Below are 22,032 nucleotides of genomic sequence, written 5' to 3'. Positions count from 1 at the left end.
CCTCATCTACCTTCCATATTATTTCACCATGACTGAGTGAATTTTGATCAGAAGTGAATTTTGATCAGAGATTCCAGAGTGTCATACAGCCTGTTTGAAGACCAGATGAGTAGTCCTTAGTCACAAAGGTGGAGCATGAATTACAAACTAGTTGTGATGTCGTATGTAGATAGCACCTATGTGCCGTTTGCAACAGCCATCACGGCACAACCTTTATGGAATGCTAGTTCTAGCAGTGGTAATGACCAATAGTATTGGGCTATCACAGACATTTCCCAGGTTTTTTTGGAAGCCATTTTCCCCTTTCAGAAACAGAACAAAACCAGGAGTTCTTACTCTTGAAGCTCTTGTTATTTTTTCTTCTGGGGCCAAAGTAAGAGCTGGTCCTAGGTTTTAATGGAAGCTTCAGGATTTTAGCAGAGCTGTGATTGGGCTGTGGTGTCCCTATCCTCTCAGGCTCTTTCTAATCCATACCTTATTTCATATTTCAAAATTGCCGTTGCAATGAAAATCCATTTTGCCCTTGTGTGGGGGGAAGGTTAAGAGATAGTGACTTACAACAACCCTGCTAATGTGGTAAAACTGGCTGATGTTGCCAGTGTTGCAGATTGGAGGTGAAGCTGAGTCTGGTTTAAATTTCTAGCCCACAGTCATCCCCACAGAACAGCCATTCAGTTCAGCCTAGGCCATCTTCCTAAAAGGGCCCTTAACACTCCTTCCCAGGCAAAACTAGCACTAGCTTGCATGCAGAAACACTGTGCATCTTTGACCTGCATGCAAACCTAGCACACTTTGAAATCCATAAACCTAAAAGTATTTGAAAACATGAGATAAAACCTGGACTGGAAAAAGCATAAGTTCCTGCCTTTGCTGCTACCTTTTTTTTTTTTTTTGGAGGGACAGACACTGCTACCCAATCACAGCTATGCTAAAATCCTGAATTCCTCCATTATATTCTTTGGCAGTTCTCACTTCCTCCCCAGGGGGACTGGGTGGGGGGGCAGGACTTCATAAAGGAGCCAGGAAGTTCCATCTTCAAACTATTGAACAGTGATTGTAATATTTTCCTAGCTCTATAGATCACATTTGTGAAAGGGGAAAAAAGGACACGATCACTGCATCCTTTACTTGTTGGTTCCAGCTCTGTCTTCCCTTATTGCCTCGAAGACTGGAGGCAGGAGCAGTCTTGTGTCCTGGCTTCCAAAGCACCTACATACTTGCTCAGTTTAGCTTGTTTTGTTTTAATTAAAGTTCTGCTAAACTGAATGGGCAAAACAGGCATCAGGTGGGACGCCTCAAATCTGTGAGAAAGCCACCTATCTGGGTACTACCCACCCCAGTACGTCTCCAGAACCCTGCTTCCCCCCTGCCCCGGTATGCCTCCTCCAGCCTCCCCCCACACCTCCACCTACCTCTCTGTCACCTGGCGGTTTGGGTGACCACGGAGCAATGGAGCCCTGGTGTTCCATTGGTGCTAGCCCAGTGCCAACTGGTACTGGGTTACTTCTGGCACTCGGCCAGAGCTAAGATCTAGCAGACGTGCTTTACGGCACATTTGCGACAGTGCATGCCAGCAATGAGCCAGAGTGCACTAAGTTAATATACACTACAGTGTTTTGTTTGGTTAGGTCAGTGGCTCCCAAATTTAATTGGGTCATGATGCCCCCGCAGCCTGTTCTTCCTGGTTCAGCCAGGTGTCATGGGGAAATCTCATGAGATCCAAGATGGCAGTGCCCACATCTTGTGCGATTTCATTAGATCTAGGATGGTAGCAACCAAATTTTGTGAAATTTGGACACTGTCCTCTTGGATCTTGTGAGATTTTGCAGGATCAAAGCTGGAAGCGCCCAAGGAAACAGATAGGAGGGTTCACCAGGGACATTTCTCTGCACCCCTGTGAGTTTGCTGAACCTAAGGCAGAGTTTCCCAAACTGGGACATCTCTGCCCCTTAAGGAGTGGGGCAGTGGCAAAGGCAACAACACAAGCGCCATGATCATGCCACTGCTAGAGCCAAAAGGGTTTTTCTTTTAACTTACCCCTGGCAGTGCCAGCCCTATGGGAGCCAACAGACCATGGACCCCTCTGCAGGGCTCCCCAACCTTCCAAAATGGTAAAAATAGCGACCGTTATCTACTTCCAGTTTTGGCCCTGGCAGCAGTGCGATCGTGATAATCACGTCGCTGCCTTTACCCCTTCCCCCCAAGCACTCACCCCAGTTCCCAAACTCCTGGAGAGTTTGGGAACCATTGCCCTAAGGCATTGTGACACACACTTCAGGAATCCCTGGTTTAGGCATTCAGAATTTCTTAATTTAGAGGTAAGACAGTGAGCTATGAATCAAGAGGTTCCCTGTTTGAATGTCACCCTTGCCCTAAACTTAGCAGGCTGTCTTAAACAAGCCACTCCCTCTTTGCCTCAGTCTCCCACCTAAAAATACCCTACCATACAGGTTTTTAAAATCAGGATTCTGTATCAATTTCCTTTGGGAAGTACCGTATCAATTATGAAGCATTATTTATGAATGTTTGACATTTACTTAGAGTGAAGACTATAAGGTCTTGCTTGAAGACAAATCTTGGGTCAAGCATTTCTAAAGTATATTGCAAATGCTTTCTGGCATATTATTTATGGGAGAATAATGTCTGTGTATGAAGCCTTCCCAAAGCAAGTTTTATCCCTGGCATAGTCAACTGGCAAAAACTTGTGTCTGAATATCATCCCTCTACCCTTGGCTAGAAGTTACATTTTTGTCTGTTTCATAAGATGTTTTTAAAGTTGCTTGGAAGATGCTCCAGTTTTTAAAAAACCTAATTTTGTTCTAATACCATTTTGCCCAGTGTTAATACAGGTGTGCGCCCCTTAACGACGGGGATACATTCTCCAATTCCTGTTGTAATGCTATTAGGTCATTAAGTGAACATTCAGTCCAATCTATTGCCTTTGTTGTGTAAACAGACACACCCTGCCACACACTAGCTGGCTGCATAGGCTACTGGAGATAGATTGCCTCTTCTTTGCATGAACAGCCTCTCTGTTGTGTACACAGACACTCTGCTACAGGCTATGGGAGATACAATTGCCTCATTAAGAGCATCTTTATTTTGCTTTGACGACCATCATATATGTAGTCCGTCATTAAGCAAACTGTTGTTAAGTGGCGGGTGCCTGTACATGTGTGGCATGGTAAAGCGCTTAATGGCAGCTTAGTCGTTCATATGTTAAAGAGTTGCTGTGTTTTTGTGGTGAACTTTGCCTCTCCAACTCTACCAGCCACAGCCCTGCAAAAGTCTCCTGGCCTCTTAGAAAACTCCACCCATTTTCCCTTGTTGCTCCTTGTACCTGGAACTCTATCACTGAACACTTACATGGTACTATCCCTTCCTTCCTTCCTTCCTTCCTTCCTTCCTTCCTTCCTTCCTTCCTTCCTTTCTTCAGTCATGGGGGAAACCCTTTCTTTTCTGCCAAATGTTGGCTTGTGTCCCCATCCTATGAGGGTCTTGCACTGGAACTGTGTCCTTTACAGCTGTTGCAAAACATGGCACATCATTCAGTGCCACAATCAGCAATCCAGCGCTAGTGGGTGAGCATAGGGGGTTGGGATTGGGCAGGATGGGGCAAGGAGGGAATGATTAAGGCTGAGAAGGTGATGGTATTGACTACAGTGGCACTGCCAATATCCTATTTCCATTCTTGGCCTAGAGCAGGGGTGTCCAAACTTTTTGGCAGGAGGGCCACATCAGCTTTCTGACACTGTGTCAGGGGCCAGAGAAAAAAAGAATTAATTTACATCTAAAATTTGAATAAATTTACATAAGTTTACATAAATGAATATATTAAAGATTAACTTATATGAATGAATGAAAGTCTTGCAATAGCTCAAGGTCTATAAAAGGCCTTGCACAAAGCAAGGCTGGCCTTTCCTTTTCTGCCGCTACTGCATCACAGACGTGAAACAGCAAGAAGTGAAGAGAGCCCTCATCCCACAGCTCACGTGAGAGGTCAAACAGTCACCCTCACGCTGTGAGCAGTTGCATCGGGCCAGTGCGGGCTCCAACAAATCTCTGGAGGGCCAGAGGCTCATTGGAGACTGTGGGCTTCCTGAGGGCCACATTGAGAGGCCTCGAAGGCCGCATGTGGCCCCAGGGCCGGGGTTTGGGCACCCTTGGCCTAGAGCGAACCACCTTGTCAGGTGCACTCAGACTTGCGCCTGCTTGCAAAGGTCCGAGTAGACCTGCTATTCAGTCACGGGAAACATACCCCCAGGCAAGGGAGCAATTGTTCCCTTATGCAGAAGAGACGTGTGGAATTGCCTCTCCTGTAGGATGCAGTGTGCGCTCTGGTGGTGCATCTACATCAGCAGGGTTTTTTTCTTTAATAGGATTGGGCTGTTGAATCTTTAATCCTCCTCCACCAACCCAAATGAAACCCAGTTATCTGTCCTGGAAAACATAATTCCTTACCCTTATACCTCGTCCTTCCCTCAGTTGTCTGCCCCATGTCTAAATTTGGATTGCAAGATCCTTAGGACAGAGCATGTCTCTTGCTTGCGGTACTCAATGATTTTCCATGCATGTTGATGTCAAAGGAGAAAAAAAATATCTCCATCCAATATTTTCTGCATCTTGAAGATTGTGTGTTTTTGGCTTTTTAGACCAATAAGATACTGTAGAACTAGACCTTTGATGGCTGGTTTTGCCAGACTTTGTTGAAGTGCACTGTTCCAGTTCTAATTTCACAAGGTTTATTTTTGAATTCTAAAGAACGGTGTTAGAAGAGCATGTATCACGCTCTCCGTGATAGTAAGAAGAGCTAAAATAAGAGCCACCGAGAGCAAGAATTTTTCCATTCCTTTGGATTTTGGCTGTGAAGTTCCTTCACCTGATGTACTATTGCACTGCATTCCATTCCATGAGATTGCAGAAATAGCTGCTTGCTTAGGAGCCATTCCTGGTCAAAATATACCTACATTTCTAGGGGCAGCATGGATGCCAAAATATACCCTCCTTTTTTGTCCTTAAGGTTGCAGTCCTGTGCACATATACATGGGCAGTAAGACTGCAATCCTATCCACGCTTACCTGGGAGTAAGCCCCTTTGACTGTAATGGGACTTACTTCTGAGGAGACCCGCATAGGATTGCAGTGCATATCCATGGTGTCTGAAAGTTCAAGATTGTGGACAGTCTTGGCCCACATGGGGTGTGACATCTGTCCTCCTTGTTCATGGCTGGTGATAGGAGACCGAGGGATCAGAAAAGGCATCTGGTAAGTGCAGCTTATACCCCACAAATATACTGTGGATTGCAGCATTTGGTAGACAGAGTTCTGAAGGTGCATGTGAAATGCAAAAGTGATATTTGACCCTCACTAGTGAGATGTCAACCAGCTGGTTGAATTTATAGGGTGATACGCTCTGCTACCCACTTCCTGTTGATTATTTTTCTGCATTTCACAGAGTATCTTGTTCTGTGTTGCTGCTCACTTGCATATGCTCTCCTTTTCACCTGTCTCCCAACACCTGCAATAAGTGTCTCATTTCTCCTTTGCCCAGACTCATAAGCAGGTGATTTCCCTGTTGGATAGCTGGAGTTATCTGGGCAGAAATGAGTAGCTCAGACTGGAGGAGGAGGGTGTCCAATGGGTTCCTGTGCAGCATTAAAATTGTTCAGATGAATGAGGGAAGGGGTAGGTGGAAGAGGCAGGTGAAGTTACTTCTAGAAGTTTTTAAAAAGATGCTTTTTATCACTGTAGTTGCTAGGAAGAAAGGGCATTTGGGAAGGATTTCTCAGTTTCCCTAAACTATATCTCATGACCTTTCTTTTCCTCTCAGTTTCTAGGAGATACATTTCCTGCCCAGGTTGTCAAAGTGGTTCAGGAGAGAAAAAAACAACAACATAACTTATAAATTTGAGACAGTGTTTTTTTATTATTATTATTCCTGTTTGTGCTTACTTGGCTTTAAAAGAAGAGATTCTAAGCTAAAGAAGCCCACAATCTCGTGACAATGTCATCCATTGCTCTTCCAAACCAGGGCTTTTTTCCATTTTGAAAAGTACATTTGGGGATGTTTTCACTAATACTAGTGAGGTATTGGAGGTGCCCACCAAAATGGTGGTAGAAGCATGGCTATAATGTGGGCTATAACCTGCCCTGGTTATTTTTTGGCCTTTCTTGTTTCTAGTGGAGTTTGTTCCACTCCTCCCCTTTCTCCTTCCTCCCCTTTGGCTTCTGCTGCCCTAGTCTTCATGTCAAGCTCCACATCCTCCTTCCTCCATTCTTCCTAATTCGTTGAGCTCTTTCCTCTGCCTGTTGCACTTGAAACTCCTTTTTTCACCTCTTAATTCGTCCTTTCCTCAGCTCCCAAGAGCTCCTCCTTCCCCTTGCATTGCATGACCTTGTTCCCTGCTCCTTTCACTCCTTCTTTCCTCGATCAGGAGTCCTCCTTCCCCTTTCAGCACCTTACAGCCTATACCCTTCTCAAGAGTTCCTGATCCCCAGGAGAGGCTTTTTAGGAGACATAGGATGCAATCCTATCCACACTAACTTGGGAGTATGCCCCATTGACTATAATGGGAATTCCTTCTGAGTAGATGTGCATAGGATTGGGCTACTGCAGGAAGGGGAAAATGCCTTGCATGAAGTTCGTTCTCTTCATATAAGTGAGAATCTCACCCAATGTCTTTTCAATCATGGTATGTCATTTCTGGAATGTTCTCCTGAGGGAAGCTTGCCTGATGCTGAGCTTTATATCTTTTTGTCTCCTCAAGCATTTTATGTTTTCTTTTAGCTCTGTTTTTAATGCCGAGGGATTCTTGTTTCTGTGCTGTCCATACGATTGCAGTATTTTATCTGGTTTTATTGGTATTGCTGCTTTTTAACCCACTGCCTGAACGGTGATTAAAGTGAGGCAGTTCTGTGATTAGATGCGGCAGAGGACACTATGCCAGTCCCTTTAGCTGTTGAGTAGAACTCTGAACTTTGACTGGAGCCGCTTGCAATATGAGGATAACAAAAGCTGGACCTGTAAAAATTCTTCTACAAAAGTTCCTGTTGTTCACAGGGCTGGCCTTAGGACACTTTGACCAATGGGGCCCTGTGACTGGTGGGTTCCTACGCTGGGTTGGCAAGCAGAGTCCCTCCCATCGCAGCTGGCACCTAGCTCCATAGCTGACACTCCAGCATGGAATCTTCCATTCTGAGGTATTTGAAGGAGAATATGGCGAGCAAATCATTGCCGCTGGACAGCCCTCCTTCCCCCCAACCGCTGGGTCTGATTGGCTTGAAATAGGCTTCCCTTAGAAGCCGTTGCTCCCCTGGGGGCTGGGGATAAGAATAGGCCCTCAGTTTGGCTGTACTTGTCGTAAGAGGCGACTAAACAGCCACCGGGTAGATGGGGCTCGTCAGCCTGGGAAGGCAGCTCATCTGAGAGAAGGAAAACTCTGATCCCAAACCTCCACTGCCTTGTGGCTACATCCAGTTATGGAAAAGGCTTCAGGAGTCAACCTCGAGGCAAAATCAGGAGCCGGAGTCCCTGAGGCAGTTCATGGCTGAACACAGTCACGTTCTGGCAACTCCTGCGATGCCGCTGGAACCAACCGTATTGGCCTCTGCCTTTCCATTGGACCATTTCAGCGACGTGGAGAGGGGGGATTTGCTGCATGGGTAACAGCCTGTCCTCCATATCTACTTTACCCTGGCTTCGCGCACTGGAGAGGACACTCTGTTCCAGAGCCACCATTCAGAGCGCGATACCATAGTCTTCCGAGACTAAAGGATCCCAACAAGAAGCCGTTGGCAGTGACACCACTGCCAGATGCCTCGTTGCTGCTTGTCATCCTGGTAAGTAGAGGGAGCTGTGAAGGTGCGCAGAAAGGTTTTGCATTGGTCCTTGTTGTTTGGTCCTCCTTTGAACTGCATCCTCTTAGTTCTGTGTTCTCATTGGAGCCTTGTTTGTGTGGAACAGTGGAACCAGGACTGAGGGTTTCCTAAGCATGTTGGTTACTATCTTCTGGCCTGTTATTTTGAACAGATTACCCTTCTTGTTTGTTTCTTTGTCCTTATGCAAAGAACTCTTGTTTTTCAGAGCGCTGCAAGTGCAAGCCTATAAAAGCCACCCAGAAGACTTATCTTCGGAACAATTACAACTATGGTAAGCATGACTGCCCGGCAAGATAACAGCCCTTTTAAGGAGAGAGAGAAAGAGAAAATGGAGGCAGAAGAAATGGGACAGAAATAGGTTCTGGGGCAGCTGCTATTGCCAATTCACATCCCTGAAGGCAAGCTAGCCTGCTTAGGTCTTGGGGAGGGGGAAATAAATTTAAATGTTCTGCAATTGGAAACTCGTTTTTTTCTTTTTTTGGTCAAACATCGATAGAAATGTCCAAGATCGGTTCACTGTTTTCACTAGCAAATTTTAGCTTTTCTAAATATAGGTTTAGGAGATGCTACAGTGTGTAAGTACAACTGTGTGGACTTTGATCCTTAAGCATGGCCAGATAAGGGGAGCGGGTGCGCCTGCTCAAGTGGGCAGCGACTGACAGTCCCTGGGCCAAATCTAGATTTGGGCCTTCTGGACCTTCAGTTGCAATTCAAAGAGGAAAGAGACAGCAGAAAAAGGGGCTTGGAGGCAGACTAGTTTGGAGAATGGAGATGGGCCTTGGCCCATTGCTGACCCCTCCCCACTTGTTGGCAATTGTCAAAGTGGCTCTGTCATAAAACAAGTTACTGAAAAGCAACAGAAAGTCAAAAACAGGAGCATAAATATTGCAAGTACACTGCATATAACAATGGTATCCTTGGTGTTTAATGCCTCATTGTATAGAGCACACAGTATTCTGAACAACCATCTTAATGGGAAAAAGATCAACCAAGTAATTCTTTTGTATTCGAGATGAAATATTTTTTTTAGGCACTGAGGCACAAGTGTTGGGGTGCTGTGCAGTTAGCAAAAAGAACTTGCTCACAGTGTTCCCCTAGAGTGGAAGCTTGTGTGCTGACCTGGCATCTGTGCAGCTGTTAAGTGGAAGAATGTGAAGGGACAGCGTCGTGAAGCAGACCGGGCTGGCTGACTTATCAGATGGCTGCTGATTAGATAGCAGCTGCTTGTTTTAAATGTCATACTTTATTTGCTGTCTGAGTTCCTTCCCTGTAAGCTGGGGGTAGCGAAACAGAAGATCAGATTGCTATGGTACATAGTGAATCAGAACTAAAGGCAACTCTGGACAGGCAAGAGTGAGATGGTTAAAATTGGTATTTTTATTTGGGGGGGGGGAGTAGCGGGGGATGATTATTTGGGGGTTAAATTAATTGAAGGGGAATTGATTTGGAGTGGTTGACATTTGGGTCTCATGTGCCACTTCTGCCTTCTTGTGCCACTTCTGTGCTCTTTTGCTAGTCACTAAAATAAATCAGTGAAAGAGCCGATGATCTGTGCAATCATAATCGTGTAAAAATGATAGAAGCCCTTACATCTAGAGCAGGGGTGCCCAAACCTGGGGCCACTTGCGGCCCTCGAAGCCTCTCAATGCGGCCCTCAGAGAGCCCCTAGTCTCCAATGAGCCTCTGGCCCTCTGGAGATTTGTTCAAGCCCACACTGGCCCGATGCAACTGCTCTCAGCATGAGGGCAACTGTTTGACCTCTTGGGTGAGCTGTGGAATGAGGGCTCCCTCCACTGCTTGATGTTTCATGTCTGTAATGCAGTAGCGGCAGCAAAGGAAAGGCCAGCCTTGCTTTGTGCAAGGCCTTTTATAGGCCTTGAGCTATTGCAAGACCTTGATTCATTCATAGAAGTTCATCTTTAATATATTCATTTATGTAAACTTATGTAAATTTATTCAAATTTTAAATGTAAATTAATTCTTTTTTTCCCCGGCCCCCGACACAGTGTCAGAGAGATGATGCCTGCCAAAAACTTTGGACACCCCTGATCTAGAGAAACAAATGAAATAGCAGTTTAATTAAATAATTAGGTTCATAATCACCTTTCCATTGGCATCCCCCATTGAACAAAATAATTCCAACAATCCAACACACAATAATAACAAATACAAATAACAATTTTCTAAAAGATGATCCTTGATGGAAACGTTGGAGGCCTGGAATTGTGGGCCCCCCCCCCCCCAGCTGCTGTCAACTACAGATCTTTTAGTGGCAGAAAAAGTGATGGAAAATAAGAGGTCTGGCTTTTCTTGCTCCTCTGTCTGCAGCTGACAGCTGATAGTCTTCTATAGCAGCAGCTACAGTGGTGGAAAGGAAGGGGCTAGTTTTTCCCGTTGTTGTACATATCCATTTTATGGAGCTGCTGACCTGAATAATTATTGGTCCTGAAGTGAATCTTAATGCATACAACTTTTGTGGGGAAAGAAATATTCAACAGTTCCTCATAAGAACTTACAAGAAATCCATAAAGGAGACAATAGCCATTTCTAATTGCAGCTATAATCCCACACAGAATGCTGAAACTTAATAATGATTGCTGCATCATTATTAACCTATTATTAGGTGATAATGATACATTATTAGCCAACCTATTAAAATATAGAAGATCTGCAAGGGAAAGTTCTTATTGCCATGTAATGGTAAAACTGTTTGCAATTTAAAAAAGATAAACCCTGAAAACTTGGAGTATGTCAGAAGTAACAATGGAAATGACTGTGAGAACAAAGCTGCCCATTTATTAATTATGGGAGATAATGAAGGACCCAGTCTTAATTGAGGAAACAAATCACATTACAATATCTACTTTAAAAGTAGCCATATGTTAATATAAAAGAGACAGCAATACAAAGGCCAGCCAATCTGGAAAATCCCTAAAGGACAATATAGAAAGACATCAATATAACAGTTTTATAAGCATAGTGTTTACCAGGCACTTCTTTACCAAAAGTTACTATCTAATTATAATGTGCTACATCCCAACTAGTGCTCCCACCACTGTGAGCTCCCTTGACAAATGAGAACAGCACTCCATGCACAGAAGGAGATTTCTCATTGTGGAAGCATCCTTGCATGAGCAGAACACTTCTTCCACTCTTAGAGGGAGCTCCCGCAGAATAATGATCAATAATGATCAGTAAGGCTTTCCTTTTCTTAAAAGTATTTTTCTTGGCCAAGGAGAAGTAAAGTTCCAAAGAATGAAACATTCAGGATGACATCTGTCTGCTGTGACATAATTGTAACTCTGCTTTTTGTTACTTTTCTTCAGTAATTAGGGCTAAAGTAAAGGAGGTGAAGACCAAGTGCCATGATGTCACTGCGGTAGTTGAAGTGAAGGAGATTCTAAAATCTTCCTTGGTGAATATTCCTAGGGACACTGTTAACCTGTACACAAACTCTGGTTGCTTGTGCCCGCCTCTCAGTCCTAATGAAGAATACATCATCATGGGTTATGAAGATGAAGAACGTTCCAGGTAACTAAATTTCTTTCCTTTGGTTGGCTCTGAATAAACAAAACAAAGCTTGATGGAATAAATAGGAGAATAGGACATAGCCAGCATCCTGAAGTCGGAAAAGGACTGTGTCTGAAGAACTTTCTTAAGAAAGGAGCTCGTTGCCGGTTTGGTGCCACCACAGAGAAAGCTCTGCTCTGTGTAACCACTAGAATAACCTTCAGTCTTAAATTCTTATTAATGGAGCAAGGCCTTATCTAAAGGTCTCAATTAACTCTCAATAAGCAGTTGATTCGTATCAACCTGAGGAGCTGCCTTTTGCAGAGGCAGTCCATTGGTCCGTCAAATGCTATGCTGACTGGCAACAGCTCTCCAGGGTTTCACATTCAGGAATCTTTCCCTGCCCTGTCTACAGATGTCAGGGACTGAACGTGGGATTGAACTTTCTGCATGCAAAGTGTGTGCTCTGCCACTGATCTGTGGCCCCTCCCTAATCAGATTATTGGTTTGTCTTGCCCAGTAATGTTTACTGGGTCAGGCAATGACTCCCCAAAGCTTGTCATCTGGCTCTTTCACTGGAGATGCCAGGAATATGCTCCCTGACATATTAGGCCAAGTTGTCCAAGGCACTGACCATAAAAACCAGCACCTTGAATTGTGCCTGGCAGCTAGTTGGTGACACGTGCATCCTCTTAGATAAATTAACATTTTGGGAGCTGCCTTGAATGCATCCTTTACAAAGGAGGAAAGGTAGGACAGAAATAATTTAAATACACAAATAATTCAAATCAGTGGCCAAGTAGCTGCAACTTCCAAAGTCTGTAGTGAAAGCCCCACATTTTGGAATCAACCACTCTCTTGCTCTCATTGGCCATTCATTTGTTCATTCATTTAATATTTAGTCAGTGAATGTAACATTGTAGCTAGAATGCAGAATTTGGCTATAGGGAGGCAAGTTCAAAGCCTTGCTGTGAAGGACAGTGTGTGGACTTGGGCCAGTTGTTCCCTCTGCCTGGCCTACCTCACAGGGTTGCTGTGCAAATAACAGCATGACTGAATGTAAGTTGCTGTGAGTATAATAATAAAGTCATAAGTAAACATTAGGTAAATGTTTCAAATTTAAACATTTAAATTGTTTAAATTAGACAAAACTTAATTTAAAATTAAAATTTAATTTTAAATATTTATCCTGCCTGATTTATCCTGATTTCATATTTTAATGAAAACATCTCCTGAACCTTCTCTAGTCCAACATCTAAAGAAAGCAAAATGCTTTTCTCCTGCTTTCTAGCTTCATAATAACAAGGGCAAGCTAGGACATAGTGGCTGTTTTCTGCACTAGGATGTTTGATGAGTACTAGATTCAGTAGCTTCCCCTCAGTGAGTATCTAGTAGCAGGCAGTTCCAAGGAATAAACAACAGCTCAATCCTATTTAAATCTCCACGTGGCAATGCAGTGGCACCAGCGTGGGCTATTTTGGCTGCTGGAGGTCTCCTTGAGGTAAGGGGACATTTGTCCTTTTGCCCCAGGTTAAGTCCCAGCAGCTGCAATGTCAATATGGACATTCGCCAGCGATATTGCTGGCACAAGTCCGAGTTGATCCATGCAGGCAGATCAGGACCAGGAAGGGAGTTTGGTTATGGCATTCACTGGTGCCACCAATCTCACCCCACTCCCAGACCTGAACTTTCCATGCCCATCCCATCTCCTCCCTGTTCCACCCCCTGCTCCTGTGCTGGACGTACCTGCTCTGGCTGGTGTCCGAAAGGCTGCTGGCATGCGCAGGAAACCTCTGTATGTTTCGCCAGTGTGCTGGCTACTTGCAAATCACTTTACGGTGCTTTCGCAACAGCACTTCCCAATAGCTCACCCCCTGCATGTTCCACCAGTGCAGTGTTAAGTTATGATTCAGCTGCAGGTTGGTCTCCAGGGAATCAACCAGTGTTCCCCATTGTGCCCACCCCATCTTACTGTGTCCTAACATACTGGCATTTCATCCTTGAACACAGACCATTCTCTTTCTTCCCAATATATCAATATTTGCATGGCTGATGTTTATTACAATAACATTTTAAATTTTTGATGCTATGCAGATTACTTTTGGTAGAAGGCTCCATAGCTGAGAAATGGAAGGACCGCCTTGGTAAAAAAGTAAAGGTAAGTAAGACCGTGCTCTAATTGTTGAATCATGTTTGACCTTGGTTATAAAGGGGAGGGTCTTCCTCTTGATGTCTCTGGGATCACATGTATGGAATGTGCAAAGCAGCTTCTAGAGCTTTGGGATGTTGGAAGCACATGCAGAAAGCAACTTACCCCTTTCTCCAAGGGGGGAGCTTGCCATTCTCTTCCAACCACTGTGTGAGCAGCACCTTCAGAAAACTATTCTGCATCTTTGCTGTGAGCTTTGGATGGGGACACTCTTTTTATTTTTATTTTCCTTTCTTTATCTTTCTCTTTTCCTCCTTATTTTTGGGAGGGGGGCAATTGTCTTCAGTTTTATTTTCTCATTGTTTTTGATCATTTGGGGGCTCTGTCTTTGGGTGATCTCCCGCAAGGATTGCTGGGCTTATGGTTCAGTGTGTCTTTTTAAAAGTGTGTGCTACATGGAGCAAGATTATCATCAATGGACAGCCATGACTCATGCCTGCTGAGCATCAGGAAAGCGCACACAATAGATTTCTGCTCGCATTGCCAGAGCCTGACTAAAGAGGAACGTCACAATCACATCATCGTCCGCCTTTTGGCTTCTAAGAGCACAAAGGTGTTGCCCACGCCCACTTCAGTGTTCTTCACCACTTCAACCAGGCCAGTCTGGAGCTCAAGAGGTGGTTTACATTCGTCCCTCATTTCATATCAGGCCATTTGTCCCTTTACCTGAGAAGCCCTCATTAACAAAAGCCCCTGCCACCCCAATTATTCAAGGCACCTGTTAGTAAGCTCACCTTCTCATTCATCCAATATTATTATTATTAGAATATTTATATCCTGCTTTTTAAACAACAACAACAGTTTACAATGGTTTATGTAGCAAAATAAATGGTTCCTTTTCCCCAAAAGGCTCACATTCTTAAAAAAGATGCTGAAGAAACAGCCACTGAAAAGGTTGCTATACTAGCACGACAAGGGATACAGTTGCTTTTCCCCACCTTTGAGGACACCACTTTAAACAGATCATATGGAAGAGACAGGCTTCCACATCAACTGACTGGAATTCTTAGGGGCTTGTTAGACCCTGTGACCATTTCTCCCAGTAATCCGGAACCAGACAGTCCTAGTTACAACAGACAGCCGCAGTATTTTATATCAACAAATGGTGGGACAATTTCCCCCTCACTTTTCCTCCTGTCCATGACACATTTGGTCTTGGAGCCTGTGCAATAGTGTTCTCCTGACTACGGTTTCCCTACCTAGTAACCTGAATACGATAATAAACAGTCTCAGTTGAGCAGGGTTGGTACCCACAAATTGTCCCTCCATATGGGCAAAGTCATAGAGTCTATGCTGGGGTCAACCTAAGATGGACTTCTTTGTCACCAACCTCTGAGATCCTTTCCAATTCTAATGCTCTGTGATTCTGTGAGTAAGGTGGTTGTTCATCCAGATGTGACCTCCTTGCTCATGCTGGTCTCCACTTTCCACCTGGCTCCAGACCGTCTTGCTGGTATTCTTGCAGTATCCATCAGAACACAGGGAAAGGGCACTTCACACACTGGACATTTGTTGGGCTACTTGGAGGGAGGAGCAAGTGTCAATACCTGTATTCTAAGACTCTTAAAGTTTCCAAGGTTGTTCTGTGCAGGTGCCAATCTCAGTTGTGTGACTACACAGATGTTCACCCGAAGAATGCATGTAAGCACCTTGTTTTTGGAAGCCCATCAACAGTCACTGAACATGCAATCTGACCTAATGCATTTTTATGCAGAAGAAAGGCACACAATTAAATGGGGCTTTCTCAAATAAGATTTCTTAGGTCTGCAGCTCCAGGCATCAGGATAATTTTTTGAGCACATCTGATTCTGTATTTCACAGTACCCAGCAGATCTACCAAAATGAAACTTTAGTGGCAACTCCAAAATGTAAACACGTTCATAGACAACTAAATGGTTACTCCACACAGATTTTTCAATATATTAGAGTTCTTTCAAAAATATTAGTTATAAAATTGAGATATGACTAATTTCAGATCCAGGCACTGATGTCGGAACCCAAAAAGAATATGAAAGTCTTCAAATGAGTACAAAGTTATGCCACCCTGTATGTTTGTGATCTGTTAGCATCTTTACAAAACTATAAATGACAGACAACTATTTGAAACAAACCATTTTAAGAAAGAAAGAAAGAAAGAAAGAGGGTTTGGCTATAAGACTACAAGGTTTTTACTTTTCAGGAATGTTTTGCTCCTACTTAATAAAAACACAGCTGTTGAACGCTTAACTTAAATGCCCCAGTAAATGCTCCAGCTGGACGCTCCGGGCATTCTTATTATGAGCAGCCTACACGTGCTTGCTTTGTGGGATGCATGGCCTCCTGGGACATCAGGGAGAGACTTCCTGTTACGGGGCATACCTGGCTTGTGATGGCAATGACACAGTGTTGATGTTACGCATGCACAGGCCAGGAGGCTGCTTGTGATTTGTCTGTGTCTGGCCTTCAAACTGTGTCTGGCCTTCAAAAAGCAACAAGCCATCATCATCATCAACTAACTTCTTTGAAACAGGGTACAAAATCAGGGAAGAAATTCCAGTGATGCTCTTTCCCTGCCATTGGTTATACAGTGGTCCCTCTGTATCTGTTGGGGATCAGTTCCAGGATACCAAATTACACAGATAATATGTGGAGAGTGCGCAGCGCCCCCAATTTACCTGGGGGCTGTGCCTGGCCCTCTGGAGATCACGTGGCCTCCTGGCCTCCTCAGAAGCCTCCTGGCTATAACTGGAAAGTATTTCTGGTCAGGTCTAGGAAGTCCTCTGAGGCTCTCCAGCCGCATGCTTGGCATCTACAGTCATTCGGATCCATGGATGCTGAGCTCGTGGTTACTGAGGGTCACCGTATTTGGTTAGGTATGTGGGGGCCACCAAGATCTTTTCACTGCTGCTGTTCAAATTGTCCTTTCCCTTTGAACACCACGTCTGTTTTCTCCACTTGTATTTGTTCTTATGTTTATTCTACTGCTGCCAGAGAATGAAACAATAGTTCACTCAGTTCATCCCTACAGGGGTTTGGATAGCATGAAGCCAGGAACTTTAAATACCTGTCTTTTGGGACACCAGAAGAGAAAAATGCTGGGCTTTGAATGTCTGTGCTATTCCTGTATTCATGGAATAGATGTTATTTTGAACCACAGCAAATTCTTTTGAGTTACTTGGCAATGTGGGTAGAATTATGATGGAAGCTTCTTAGCAAGAGCTTTTTGTACAAAGACCTGATCATGTAGAAGCAGAGCTCTTTTTTAAAAAAATTGGCCTTAAAAATATGATCTCTCCATTCAAATACACTGTCTTGCTGCTGAAGAAACCATTCACAAACTGATGCAGGCATGGGGGAACTGATTTGCCTGTCAGTCACAGACACTAACCAAATAGGTGTGCATGGCCTTCAGGCCTGACCCATGGTGAAACAGTACCCCAATTTTCTACTCCTTTTTTCTGAGCTTCAGTGTGCATGCTTCAATTATCTTCCATTGCCACTTTGCCATCTTCATCTTGCCATCTTCATATTCCATTGCCATCACTCCCCAGACATTTCTTCAAAATAGGCTGGGTGGAGCATGCTGTTCCAAGTATGGAGGAGGCAAGGAGGAGGTCTAGAGTATGGCAAGGAGGAGGTGGAGTCATTTCAGAGCATCCTGTCCCCCTGACCTTTGCCCAGAAACATTCCGCAGTTACAATAGCGCCTTCCTAGCAATCCTCATTCCCAACAGCAATCAAGCATTAAGTACATATATTGGAATTCGCTAACAATTTTCATCTTGTCTGTCCTCCTTCCTGGTCTTGTTTTTCCACAGTCTAGTTCAGATAGTGAACTCTTTGGAAGCAAAGCATCAAGGTGAGATCTTGTGAGATCCAAGATGGCAGCACCCAGATCTCACAGGATTTGGGTGCTACCATATTGGACCTCATGAAATCTAGTAAATGGTAGTGCTCACCTAAACCGGGAAGAAGAGGCTGCAGGGCCATTGTGACCCAGGTATGTTTGGGAGCCACTGGTCTACAGGTTCATCTTTAAGGTCCCATCAACCCTTCTGCAACAGATGAATACAGCTCCCCCTCTGGAAGCTGTGTCTGGAGGTCAACAAGTTACTCCCTAAACCAAAACCAAAATGCCACAGTTAGAAATTTGCTCTTGAACCTCCAACTCAAAGCCTAGTAATTTAGTCAGGACCAAAAATAACGATAAAACTTAAGCAAGCATTTGTGTTCTCCAGAGTTCTCAGCAATCTTTGTTTCTAACGCTTTATTGCTGCTTTGGTGTGTTAGTTTTAACGGTTATAGCTTGATTTTTTATTGTTATGGCAATTTTTATATTCTATTGGAATGCTGTATATGCCTCTACTGAAGGGGAAAAGCCAGGTAAAAAGTAATAAAGACATAGTGTGTGAGGTTCAACTGTAGTAAGCCCACCAACACTGAGGTGTAGGCACACACACTCCTGTGTGAATAGTAATAGTGGTGCTTTGGTTGTAAATAGTTTGTTTTTACAAACAATGTAAAAACATGAAATGTTTTGTGGTTGTGAAATGTTTGAAATGTTGTGGTTCTTGAAAGACAGAACCTTGCTTTGATTGTAAAAATCCCTATGGGGATTTAGAACAGCCTGCCCATGTAAACCGCCTTGAATAAAGTCTGAGGAGAAATCTGACGACCAAGAAAGGCGGTATATAAATACATGTATTATTATTATTTATTATGATTGTATTTATTGTTTTATATACAGGTGTGCACCACTTAACGACAGGGATATGTTCTCCGATCCCATTTGTTACATGATTAGGGCCACAATCCTAACCCACTTTTCAGCACTGACATAAGGGCAATGCAACTCTGAGGTAAGGGAACAAATTTTGCCTTACCTTGAGGAGGCCTCCATGACTGCAAGATGCAGCACATGCCCCACTGGCACAGCTATGCCAGTGCTGGAAAGTTGGTTAGGATTGCGCCCTACATCATTAAGTGAACATTCAGTCCAATCTATTGCCTTTGTTGTGTAAACAGACACTCCCTGCTGGACACTAGGGGGAAGAAGTTAGTTTAAAAAAAATTTTATTTCCAGAGTGAGAAAGAGAGAGATTCAAGGAAGGTAAGATCCACTGAGAGAGACTGAGTTTAAGGAATTGGGATGAGGGAGAGAGTATTCCTGTAGTTGTGACTTCCTGGACCTGGACCTCATCGTACTTCACTGCTGTAGGTAATGGGTACTTAGGTGTAGTTGTATCCATCTGGTATTTTAGGGAAAGGGGTAAAGTCTGAAGGCTACAGTTCAAGGAGAGAACGTGATGAAAGGGAACCTACCAAGATAAGTCCTGGAACAGTGAAGGATGGAATGAACTGAGGCAAACGTCTGCAAACAGGGCTAAAGTCTTGGGGAGTCTAGCACTGTGGCTTGTTCCTCATACTTGGGCTGCTCTCTGTCCAGCTGTTGCAGTCAAATCACTTGGCAGCTTTTTCCGTTCTGTTTTCTCAAATGGGCTCACAGGTGGCTTCACTTAGGCTTTATTTAAAAAATAAATACAGCTAAATGCAAGGCACTTTTCTGCTTGAGTCATCCTGTGTTGGTGTTGGCTAGTTCACCCATACTGTTAATACGATCTCTAAGGTGGCCAGGGATTGCTCGAATAAAGGTAATCTGAAAGGGAGAACGGCAATGTTTGAAAATCAAATACCAGAAATAGAAAAACAATTACTTGTTTTTCTAATAACACCTTAGAGCTAATTCATGTGCATATGAATTTTGCATACAAAAATCATTCACTGATTATGACCATAGCTGGAAGTAACATTGTTTTAAATATTAATATAACTAAAATGGATTTAACCCTATGGAATTTTCAGGTCTTTTGTTCCAGACTCCTAGAAATGGGTCTGGGCTGGAAAGAGCGGCTAGGATCTTGGTGTGTGCTACTGCCACCACCAAAATCCTCCCCCTCCCGCCCTCAAACCGAGATCCACCACTGAAAAAGCCCAACAGGATTGGGCTGCTAGTCTCATATGAGTATGTTTAGGATTGCAACTTGACAGCCCAAACCTTACCTGCCCTAGAACAGGCAGGCTGGCTGGCCTGCCTTGCATCCAGAGCAGGGTTGGGCTGCCAACGGCTTAGCCTGGGGCAAGGGCAATTCACTCCTCTAACCCCCACTTAACATTGCAGCAGCCCCAATGGGGCTAGTTTGTTCTGCGTCACATGGCCCCAGCTCTGCTCGCACAAAGCCCGCTTTCCCCCACCCGGAAGTCTTCTTCCTGCCCTCCTCAAGCACCTGCACCAACCTGATTCAACCGGCATGACCTTACCTGTTATACTGGCCCATGGGGCTTGGGTCGGCCTCCCTCCTCTCTTGGTGTCGCAAACCTGCCTTATTGCACCTTTTGACACCTCGGGGCTGGCAGAGAGGACTTGCGCTGGCCCCCAGAGCACTCTGGATTGCCCTCTGAATCACTTTGGTAGGAAAGATGAGAAGCAGCTGTTTATTTTAAAAGAAACCGCCATTGTATTTACTTTATTCTTTTGAAATCTTACAGCGCTGGGATCAAAAGCTCCGTCATCCAGTAAAAGGCAGGAATGAACCCGGGCAAAGCGATTCTGCTCAGAAATCCAGCCGAACCAGCAATCCGCGACAAAGACGCAATTAGAAGAACATACCGCCTGTTTAAAAAAAAAATCCACGGACTTATATAAATTAAAGACTTGCCTTGTTGGAGCAGCAAAGGAGAAATTGCACTATTGCGCGTTGTATTCTATTGTTTACTACAAGATCATGTTGTAGTCAGTATTCGTTTTAACTTCCCTTTTGTTTTTCCAACTCCTTGTATTTGTAGGTGTATAAACACTCAGAAAAAAAAATGTGCATATTATCCTCACAAATATCTATGGATCGCATCTATATGAGTTTTCTTAAAACTGGCAAATGGGATGATGTCAGCAGAAGCCATGGTTGTTTGAAAACAGTTACCCCAACCCAGAGATCTGTGTGTACTCTGTACTTACGTATCTCTAGCATTCAGTGAGACCCAGTGTATACCGGAATTATTTTCAGTGCACAATGACTGGATCAGATCTTGAAAGGCAATGCTGTTTCTTAAAGAAACCGAGGAACAGGCAGGACCAGTTTAAATTGCTTTCTTTAGTATTAGAGACTATGCAGGGCCTCTGAGAGGAATTTTATTAGGAGGTACAAAGTTTCTTTGGGGCCCCTTTTGGAGGCACAAACTTTCTTTTGGGTCCCTTTTGGACCCCTTCTCCATTGGATCATGATTTCATATTGGGTCATAGGACTGGATCATAATTTCTACAAATTACGATATATACATCTATGTAGGGTTACACCAAATGTGAATGCTAGTATGCAAACACTTTCTGAGATCCCAGAAATTTCTGGTTCTCCCCTTTGGCTTCCGGACCCAGGTACAATGTACCCCCTGCATTCCACCTCATGGGGTCCTGGTGAGAGATCCCAGGCCCTTTTGGGGGGCCCTTCTTTGGCTCCTGTGCCCCATTTTTTACTCCAGGCATGTGTACAAATTACCCCCTGAACCCCCTCTCATGAACCAAGAGATTATGTGTGCAGTGAGGAAAGAGATTTCACCTTTCTGCACGTCACACCCTGCCGTACCTCGTGGGAATGTACATAGGACTTACATCCATACTATCCAGGGCCTATAGGCCCTTGTCATGTGGTTAGTAGTTCATATACCATCTGGCAATCAACTGCACAATCTGGATTTGTGACTAACTAGCATGTTTTTGTTCCCTCACCATGCATTGCTTCTGTTAGGAGAGAACAATTATGTTAACTGGCCCAAATGTACGGATAAGAATGGGTTCAGGTGTACATTCAGAATCAGAATTTTTTCTGTGGGAAAATGCAAAGTTCAAATTGCTGTACAAATGGCAGGAGACTTCCAGCACAATCCTGTGCATTGCTACTTAGAAGTAAATTCTACTGAGTTCAGTGGAGCTTACTCTCTGTTAGGCGTGAATAGGATTGCAGCCTTTGTTTTAAAAACCGAATGAATAGTTTGCAAGTTGTTTGAACAAAATAAAGGACATTGGAAATAGCATGAGATATCTGTTTGTGCTTTGAAATTAACCTTTGCAGGATGGAGGGTTTGTTACCTTTAGGATTCATTTTTTCCCTTACTTAAGACTCTTGTGGACTGTATGGAAAAAGGATTATACAAGGAGATTATACAAAGAGCTCCATTTCTAACAGGGTAGGTCTGTTAAATGTCGATTCCTCTTCAGTAAACCACTTGTATGAAGTCTGGCTTTAAAACATTAACCATGACAAATGCCGCACAGAGGACTTGCTTTTGAATGTCTTAATCCTTGTGGGAAAAGGTTGTATAGAATTGTCTCGCCGGAAGTGATGTTATACTTGCTCTCTGATAATGTGTCCCTTTTTCTTCTTCTTTTGTCATCATTGTTGTTGTG

The 22,032-nt window shown here is 43.9% G+C and overlaps 1 protein-coding gene across 1 annotated transcript in view; it reads left to right on the top strand.

Annotated features, from left to right (window-relative positions):
- Positions 1–20,330, top strand: part of FRZB (frizzled related protein) — a 35,076-nt gene extending 14,746 nt beyond the window's left edge. The window contains exons 3-6 of the mRNA XM_066636804.1: positions 8,083–8,148; positions 11,204–11,408; positions 13,482–13,545; positions 20,121–20,330. Of these exons, the coding sequence (XP_066492901.1) occupies positions 8,083–8,148; positions 11,204–11,408; positions 13,482–13,545; positions 20,121–20,231 (446 nt within the window). The 3' untranslated portion in view covers positions 20,232–20,330. The remainder of the gene's footprint in view (positions 1–8,082; positions 8,149–11,203; positions 11,409–13,481; positions 13,546–20,120) is intronic.
- The last annotated feature ends 1,702 nt before the right edge of the window (positions 20,331–22,032 follow it).

The sequence above is a fragment of the Tiliqua scincoides genome, chromosome 1, assembly GCF_035046505.1.
Source record: "Tiliqua scincoides isolate rTilSci1 chromosome 1, rTilSci1.hap2, whole genome shotgun sequence".
Taxonomy (NCBI): domain Eukaryota; kingdom Metazoa; phylum Chordata; class Lepidosauria; order Squamata; family Scincidae; genus Tiliqua; species Tiliqua scincoides.
This window is presented reverse-complemented; position numbering and strand designations above follow the sequence as displayed.